This window comes from Myotis davidii, unplaced genomic scaffold, assembly GCF_000327345.1.
Source record: "Myotis davidii unplaced genomic scaffold, ASM32734v1 scaffold1323, whole genome shotgun sequence".
NCBI classification, from domain to species: Eukaryota; Metazoa; Chordata; class Mammalia; order Chiroptera; family Vespertilionidae; genus Myotis; species Myotis davidii.
In genome coordinates, this window is record NW_006294585.1 from 1,239,945 (window position 1) to 1,249,276 (window position 9,332).

General features: G+C 41.7%; 1 protein-coding gene across 5 annotated transcripts in view; it reads right to left on the bottom strand.

Annotated features, from left to right (window-relative positions):
* LOC102764560 (nesprin-1) overlaps positions 1-3,900 on the bottom strand; it is a 141,900-nt gene extending 138,000 nt beyond the window's left edge. For all 5 annotated transcript variants that reach the window (XM_006768718.2, XM_006768720.2, XM_015567191.1 and 2 more), the window contains exons 1-2: positions 3,677-3,900; positions 1,296-1,469 (exon numbers count right to left, since the gene is read on the bottom strand). In XM_006768718.2, the coding sequence (XP_006768781.1) occupies positions 1,296-1,469; positions 3,677-3,865 (363 nt within the window). In that variant the 5' untranslated portion in view covers positions 3,866-3,900. The remainder of the gene's footprint in view (positions 1-1,295; positions 1,470-3,676) is intronic.
* Positions 3,901-9,332: the final 5,432 nt, after the last annotated feature.

A 9,332-nucleotide genomic window follows, 5' to 3' on the forward strand; every position in this document is an offset into this window, starting at 1 on the left:
CAAAAAATAGATGTCTCTTCAGAAAGAAACTTTAAAAAAAGATGGTCTGAAGACTAGAAAACACTGGCATGTAGTTCTCTATTGTTTAGCATCAAAGCAGAGAAGAACAACGCCTTCAATACACACAGGTAAACTGCCCAAGGAATTAAAAAATTCAAATTATAACAGTCAATACTACAATAAATATCGAATCATAAAAGGGATGGCCAAAATGGAATACTACCTATTTTAAAAAGACAATGTTCATCAATGAACGGTTTGTACATAAGTATGTATCATTCCCCACCTTTTGTGTATTTCCTCTGATGTCAAACGGGATAAATATGAAGTCATGCTTACTGATATTTAACCTTGCAGATTAGGTAGGATTTTCTAGAAACTTGCTAGTTAGTTAAATGAAAGAGCTTTTAAAACATACGTCACCCATGTGTGAAGTACAATATGTGGATAATTTTTGAAATTCAATGATTGGCACAGGGAGTTCATTATCTGTTCTCTATACTTACGTGTGTGCTTGAAATTTTTCATGACATAGAGGTAAGACAATCTATAATAATAAAAGCATAATATGCTAATTAGGCCAGACAGCTGAACGACCTTCCAGATGTCATTCTGGATATCCTTCCAGATGACCTTCCAGATGACACCGGGGCTGCAAGGGCCGAGGAAAGCCACTGCGGCTGCGAGGGCCGAGCCCCTTGCACGAATTTTGTGCATCGGGCCTCTAGTAATAACGTAATGAAAACCTTAATGTCATTGCATCTACCTTAATTCCTAGGGACCTCACATCAGAGAAAAGATATTCTCTGCTCCAAAAGACACCTTCTTGTGTTCAGTCTGTCTGCCTCAAACTGACAGTTTGACCAAGTTTGTAAAAATTAAATATCAGAATTAGAACAAACATTGCAACAGAGCACCTAGGGACACCTCCTGCTGTATTCATCCACAGTCTGATGCACTGACACCAATTCTCCTCATTGGCTCTGAATGTCTTATTAGCACCAAATACAGGCACTCTAAGTGTTTTGGTATCTATGATCTTTTAACAATTTCCTTTAGGAAATTGAAGATTTTCTAAAATTGGGAACTTACTGGTAAAATTTTTCAAAAGACTGAGTTGAAGTCTGAATTTCATTTAAGCTTTTATAAGGTATCGTTTGCCTGCTCTCTAAATATGTGAAGTATATGGCTTGGAAAAAAATCGTATATCCGTATCAAGCTTTTTACCATTATGTTTTCACATTTGAAAATATGCTTTGTGATGTTGACATGTTCCTTCAAGATCATTTCCGAACCTGGCAGTCCACCAGCTGGGCCTCCATGTCCATGGGCTCCGTGGAGGTGCCCAGCGCGACGTCCAGAGTGGCCTTAGTGCTTAAGAGCCAGTGGTCCAGCTTGTCGACTTCAGAGCGGTACCTCTGCAGGGCCTGTTCCTGCCTCTGTTCCTCCAGCTGATCATTTAACTTCTCCTAATGAATTAAGCAGAATGTCACATAGATCGCACGAAGGTGAAATCATTAGGATTCAACACAAGAACAATGATCTCATCTCTGGCTGCACACCAGAATCAACTGTGAAACTTCAAAGCAAGACAAAAACAAAACAAAACATACACAAAAAAACTATCCTTGGCCACATACCAGAGCAATAAATCAGAATTTCTGGAGTTGAGTCTCAAGATTCATGTTTTTAAAAATCTTTCCCTTTGATTCTAATGTACACCTAGAGTTTAAGTATTCTTACATAACGCAGGACCAGGTAGATAATGTGAATGACGAAAATTGATCAAGGATTAGAACAAAACAATGACATAAGATGGTGGGTTGGAAATAGGTACATGACCCCAACGTGGGGAAGCTGTAGGGAGCAGTGGGGACTGTGACAAACTGAAGAACATATGGTCCACCTACAAAGAAAGCATCATGAATTTCAGGCAATTGATTCCCTGTAAGAAGAAGTGGCCCAGTGTTACTAGTTTCTTGAATGAAAGAAGAAATTCTTTTTGGTGTTGTTATTGTTAAATCTCTGTGTGGTTTTATTCAATGATGGCAAATAATTCATATTAAAAAAACACACACCAAGCCAATCACTTAATTTTAATTTTGAAACTCCACAAATGTTTCATAGAATGACTGGGGATAATATTAGTACATTAAAAAGTTAATTCTTAAAATAAAGTACTCTAAATACCTTATTTTAAAATTACTTTATCAATAACGTTATTTTTAAATTACATGAAAAATAGTTTAACATAAACTTTAAATAAAGCAGACACATTGATTTTAAATTTATTCCTAACAAGAAGTACATGAATATATTATCTGACTAATCTTATAACAGGTAAAACTAGAAGGAGCCTACACAGCCAACAATAGGACCATGTTTAATTGAATAATAATATAATCATCAGCCAAATAAAATAATATTAAGTTCATGTAATAAGAAATGTATTGAGAACTGATTATATCCCAGAGGTACAAGGAGACAGATGCTCTAAAGCAGTGGTTCTCAACCTTCCTAATGCCGCGACCCTTTGATACAGTTCCTCATGTTGTGGTGACCCCCAATTTCATTGTTACAAATTAAACATAATTAAAGCATAGTGATTAATCACAAAAACAATATGTAATTATATATGTGTTTTCCAATGGTCGTAGGTGACCCCTGTGGAAGGGTCGTTCGAGCCCCAAAGGGGTCGCGACCCACAGGTTGAGAACCGCTGCTCTAAAGGATTTTGTGGAGTCTCAGGTCTAATGACCTATATATTTAGGGCCAGAAATGATAAGAGAGAATAAAGTAAAAATAAACTTTGATGAATCAGTGTGCTTGAATTGGCTAACACTGACTAAAGATTTATTCTTCACAGCATTAGTAATAGTATTCATAACATACTCTTATTTAAACCCTAGAGACCCGGTCTACAAAATTAGTGCACAAGTAGGGTCCCTAGGCCTGGCTGGTGATCATGGCTGATCTGTGAGGCAATCGGAGGGGTGATTGGGGGGCCCCCACTGGCACCTGCCTTGGCTGGCCTGGGGCCTGTGGGCTGGGGGCAGCTCCTGCATTGAGCGTCTGCCCCCTGGTGGTCAGTGTTCATCATAGCAACCGGTTGTTCCCCTGGTTGTTCCGCTGGTCATTCCACCGTTTGGTCGATTTGCATATTAGGCTTTTGTTATCTAGGATAGCAAACCACTGTGCAAACCTTCCATAATTATTCTTCATAAGGCCCATGTCTACCAACTATTTGCTTTCTACATTCTCAACTTTTCATGCTGAAATGAGGCAAAAAAGGGTGAGAAGATGCATTTCTGGCTACACACTGACTCAGTGCTCCATTGATGAGATCCTCCCTGAGACATAGTACCAGCTCCTCATGTGTGAGGAACAATGAAACTGTACATCATACCCAGCCCCTGTAGCTCAGTGGTTGAGCATTGACCTATGAACCAGGAGATCATGGTTTTATTCCCAATCAGGGTTTTGGCCCGATTCCCAGTAGGGGACATGCAGGAGGCAGCCAATCAATAATTCTCTCTCTCTCCCTCTTCTGTCCTCTCTGAAATAAATAGAAATATATAATTTTTTAAAAGAAAAACTGTACATCACAAAGTAAGCCAGACACTTGTCAACACAACTCTAAAGGACATGGACATGTGGGGCTTCCGAGTTACGTTACCTCCAAAAGCTGTCGTTTCCCTGACGCCTTCATCTTGATGGTAGACATGCGCTCCGCCAAGACGGTGAGCGTGGACTGCAAGGCCAGTTGCTCCCCGGGGTCAGACTCCGGGGACTCCGACACCAGCTCCTCTGCGAGGGATGCCTGCAGCTCGCTGATCTCATCTTGGAGCATGAGGATCTCATCCATCAGTGCCTGTGGGAAAGATGGGAATCACACTCAAGTCCAGAAATCCTGTCACCAGCTCAGTCTCCCATCAGTTGAGACGAGTGGATATATTTCACTCAAAGCCATTTAACCAGCAGATAGGGGGCCTACGAACACAAGTTCCAAAGCCCTGTCAGAAAAGTTCTGATTTCAAAGCCATGTGTGTCATTAAATTAAATGAATTTGAACAAGTTCATGAATCTTTCTGGTTTTCAATAGGCTCATCTATAATCTAGGGCAGTGATGGAGAACCTGACACGCGTGTCAGAGGTGACACACGAACTCATTTTTTGGTTGATTTTTCTTTGTTAAATGGCATTTAAATATATAAAATAAATTTCAAAAATATAAATCTTTGTTTTACTATGGTTGCAAATATCAAAAAATTTCTATATGTGACACGGCACCAGAGTTAAGGTAGGGTTTTTCAAAATGCTGACAGGCCGAGCTCAAAAGGTTCGCCATCACTGATCTAGGGGGCGGGGCATGCTCAATTCATGCTCGCATCTACAATTCTATGTTGAATATAAAATTCATCACTTTCTTCCTCCACACGGTTTTTCCCATTCCCACTCCCAAGTTCCCCAGGTTTGAGACAGCCATGCGGTTTAGTCCCAAACTCACATTATTCAAGATGGGAGCAACCTGTCACCTGCTCGCATGTCATCACCCTCTCATTTTTCTCCTTCGCTTCCCAAGCTAACATCTGCCTTTCACAGGGCTGATTTCCAGCCCCGCTTTCCTCGCTCTGTATCTGTCCCAGGTGAGGCCCATTCCCAAGGCTCTCAATGGTTTCCAATGCTGAACGCCTCCAACGGTGCATCCCTAACCCAGACATCATCCTAACAACAGGCTCCTATATTCAACTTACACATCTCATGGGTATCTCCATCCTATGACGTGTGGAGCCTGCTTCCTCCCCTCCTTCTCCACCTGAGTAAAGGAGCCATCCTTCTGGGCATAGCTCCACCTCCAGACCCAGGGGCCATTCCTCACACTTTCTCTACCTCAGTGGCTCAATCTAATCCCACACCAAATCCAAATGCTTGCTTGTGTGTCTGTGTATCTCCTCCGCTCCACCTTCAGTCAGAGCCTAGTTTTGGGGCTACCTGCTCACATTCTCGTCTCTCCAATCCCCTCTTCACCAAGTGACTAGAGCGAGCTTTTAAAAAGGTAAATCAGACCCTCTCACTCACCTGCTTTAAGATACTTAGTGGCTTATCACCTGTAAAGTAAAAGCCAAGCTCCTTCCCACATGCTTGTCTGGCCTTACCCCTGCCTGCCTCTTGTACTACACTCTCTCCCAGCTCCTATATTCTTGCCTTCATATTAATGACTCCAGGACCCTCGGCAATCTATTTACTTATTGAATTTATTGGAGTGACATTGGTTAATAAGATTATACAGGTTTTAGGGGTACAATTCTATAATATGTCATCTGTATACTGTATTATGTGTTCACCATCCCAAGTCAGGTCTCTTTCTGCCACCTTTATGCTCCCTTTACCCTCTCCTACCTGATCTCTGATCCTCCTTTTCCCTCTGATAATCACCATAATCCCCTCTTCACCAAGTGATTAGAGCGAGCTTTTAAAAAGGTAAATCAGACCCTCTCACTCACCTGCTTTAAGATACTTAGTGGCTTATCACCTGTAAAGTAAAAGCCAAGCTCCTTCCCACATGCTTGTCTGGCCTTACCCCTGCCTGCCTCTTGTACTACACTCCCTCCCAGCTCCTATATTCTTGCCTTCATATTAGTGACTTTAGGACCCTCGGCAATCTATTTACTTATTTACTTATTGAATTTATTGGGGTGACATTGGTTAATAAGATTATGCAGGTTTTAGGGGTACAATTCTATAATATGTCATCTGTATATTGTATTATGTGTTCACCATCCCAAGTCAAGTCTCTTTCTGCCACCTTTATGCTCCCTTTACCCTCTCCTACCCGACCTCTGATCCCCCCTAATCGAACCTGGGACTCTTTAGTCCACAGGCTGACACTCTATCCACTGAGCCAAACCCGCTAGGGCTGTTTTTTGCTTAATCCCTTTAACTTTTTCACCTAGCCCCCCAATGGTTTCCCCTCTGACAGCGGTCAGTCTGTTCTCTGTATCTATGAGTCTGTTTCTATTTTGTTATTTTATTTTGTCCATTAGATCATTAGATTCCACATATAAGTGAAACCATACGGTATTTGTCTTCCTCGATTATTTCACTTAGCATAATGCTCTCCAGGTCCATCCATGCTCAGCAATTTCTGTAAAGTAGCAAGCACCCTCTTTTCCCGGTTAACGTCAATCACAATTATACATGGTTTTTATTTTCCATTCTTCATGCTTTATGACTTGCTGTGTAGCTGTACTCATGGCAGGAGGGAGTCTTACTTGGGATTAAATGTGTGTTAGAAAACAGGCCTTACTGCAGAAGGGGCTTTGCATTTGCCAGTGTTTCATAGTTCCCAGTGTCCCCCAGGTGCCTAATTCCCATCTCTTCACAGGACTGCAGGCTTCCCTGTGAGCACGGTGCCTTCTGTAGCTCTCAACAAATATTAACAAAACAAATAAGCACAACTTCTCTCTCCCCAATATCAAGTGTCATCAGGTTTAACTGGATTTTTAGCGATGACACTGACATTAGTAGATACACCTAGAAAGTGCACACACTAAATGCACAGCTCTGTGAAGTCTCACCAGCTGCACACACCCATGCTCCCACCCCCCTGATCAAGAAGGAGAACACGCCCAGGACTATACGCCCCCTGACCCTGCTCCCTGTCACAGTCTCTCCCTCCTTCCCAAGGATCGCCAGCCAGGGTGTTGGCTGGTAAACATCCGGGTTATCTTTGCCTGTGTGGGCTCTGGATAGTGGAATCACCCCTGATGGACTGCTTCGTGTCTGGCTTCTTCCACTCCCTGTTGGGACTGTGAAAGTCTCTGGTGCTGCCTCATGTAGAAAGAGCTGATCATCTTCATCGCTGTAGCGTATTCCACGGTCACGTGGTTTGTGGATCTTTTCCATGTCAGCCTTTCTAGTGAGTTCACAGAGGTGATCTCATTGTCCTTTAATCTGCACCTCCCTGATGACTAATGAGATCAAATGCTTTTCCTATGTTTGTGGCCACCTGAACATCCTCTTTGGTGACCGCCCGCTAAAAACCTCCTGCCCATTTTCTAGTGGATCCTGCCCTTTTCTTGCGGAGGTGTGGAGTTGTTTATTTACTGCGGATAAGAGGGCCTGTGTCTCTTTTGGTTCTGCGTATTGCAAATATCTGCCTCCATGTTGTAATCTGGGTGTCCCTTAATGGGAAAACACTTGCTTAATGGTCCCTTTTGGTAGTTTGATGTACCAGCATTTTCCTCTATTAAAAAAGTTAGGTGCCCTAGCGGTTAGGCTCAGTGGATAAAGTGTCGGCCTGCGGACCAAAGGGTCCCGGGTTCGATAATGATCAAGGGCATGTACCTTGGTTGCGGGCTCCTCTTTGGCCCATGCCTTGGTCAGTGCTTGTGCAGGAGGCAACCAATCGATGTGTTTCTCTCACATTGATGTTTCTCGCTGTCTTTCCCTCTCTCTGCCACTGTCTCTAAAAATCAATGGAAAAATATCCTCAGGAGAGGATTAACAACAACAACAAAATGTTAGGGCTGCTCAAGGGCACGTACCTTGGTTGCGGGCTCCTCTTTGGCCCATGCCTTGGTCAGTGCTTGTGCAGGAGGCAACCAATCGATGTGTTTCTCTCACATTGATGTTTCTCGCTGTCTTTCCCTCTCTCTGCCACTGTCTCTAAAAATCAATGGAAAAATATCCTCAGGAGAGGATTAACAACAACAACAAAATGTTAGGGCTTTTGGTGTCCTATTTAAGAGATCTTTGCCTACCACAAGGTCATGAACATATTCTCACGTTTCTTCTAGAAGAATGCTATTCAAAGTGTGGTCGAAAAAAAAAATGGCATTAGTCTGCAAAATGTTTGTCACCAGTTCATGACCAGGTGATGATAAAATAGGTAAATGTTGGGAAACTTTATAGCAACCTGACATTGACCTGATATCCAAGAGGTATTTTATTTTATTTTATTTTATGTTACAAAAATAATGGTTTGTGATGGGCTAGAAAGTTTAAATAAAATTTTTTAAAGGTTATTTACTACAGATAGTTTGAGAAGCACTGTTGGAAAACGTTTTATTTTCCCTTCACATTTAGATCTACAATCCACCTGAACTTAATTTTTGTGTCCAATGTAGGTAGGGGGGTCAACAATTTTTTATCTGCATAGCCAACTAACCCTGCATTATTTATTAAAAATGATTTTTTACTCAGTGCTTTGCAGTCTAATTTTTGACATAAGCCAAGTGTCTGTGTAGATGTGAGTGTGCTTCTGCCTTCCAATTCTGTTCCATGGACCCTTTGGCTGGCTGGCTGTGCCAATACCACACGCCCATAAACACTATAGCGTTGTAAGTCTCACTCTAAATGATACATCCTTCAACTTTACTCATCTTCTTCAAGGTTGCATCGGCTATTCTTGACCCTTTCAAAGTTCAATATATATCTTTTCATACATTTGCCATATATTTTACAATTAGCTTGTCAGTCTCCACCAAAGAACTTACTGGGATATTATAATTGGATTGTAATGAATTACAGACTGATCTTGCTTCCTATACATTCAAAATGCTTTTTGGCCTGGGCGGAGTGGTTTACTGGTTGAGGGTTAACCTATGAACCAGGAGGTCATGGTTGGATTCCAGGTCAGTGCAGGAGGCAGCTGATCCAATCAATGATTCTCTCTTATTATTTTGATGTTTCTATTTCTCTCTCCCTCTCCCTTCCTCTCTGAAATCAATAGAAATATATTTTTAAAGATGCTTTTTGTCCAGTAAATTATTTCATACTACCTTATAATAACTTCTTGGTATTTGATTGCCAAAAATATAACACTTGCATTATTTGGTCTGTTTAATTTAAAGGCTTCTCCATAACTAGTTGGGCCGCATTGTCTTTTTCTGCATTGGCACTCTGTATGAGCAAGAATTGCCCCCTCACTATTGCACACCTGTGGCTTTCCTCACAAGTACATTTATAGTGCCTTCTACCCACTCCTGTTGCCATTCCAAATTTTCAAAATCTGCCTCTCCCCAAAGCCCCGCAAGAGGTTCCTTCTAGCTACTTCCCACTGCTATAGCCCACAGTCACTTTCTTAAAATTTTCTTTTTGGTACAGTATCTTGGTAATCCACTCCACCCTACAGTAGGTTTTTTAACCACAAATTAGTGAAAAAGTTCATCTATTTCAGCTGTGCACATAGTAGATGCTCAACGGATCTGGTTGAATTCATCCTTACTCTTGACAGAGAAAACATGTATCTGAACCATGAAGTAACAACAACAAAAGCCTCTCGTTTAATCTCAGTTGCTTTGACCAATCAAAGGCAGAGTGAAGTCACC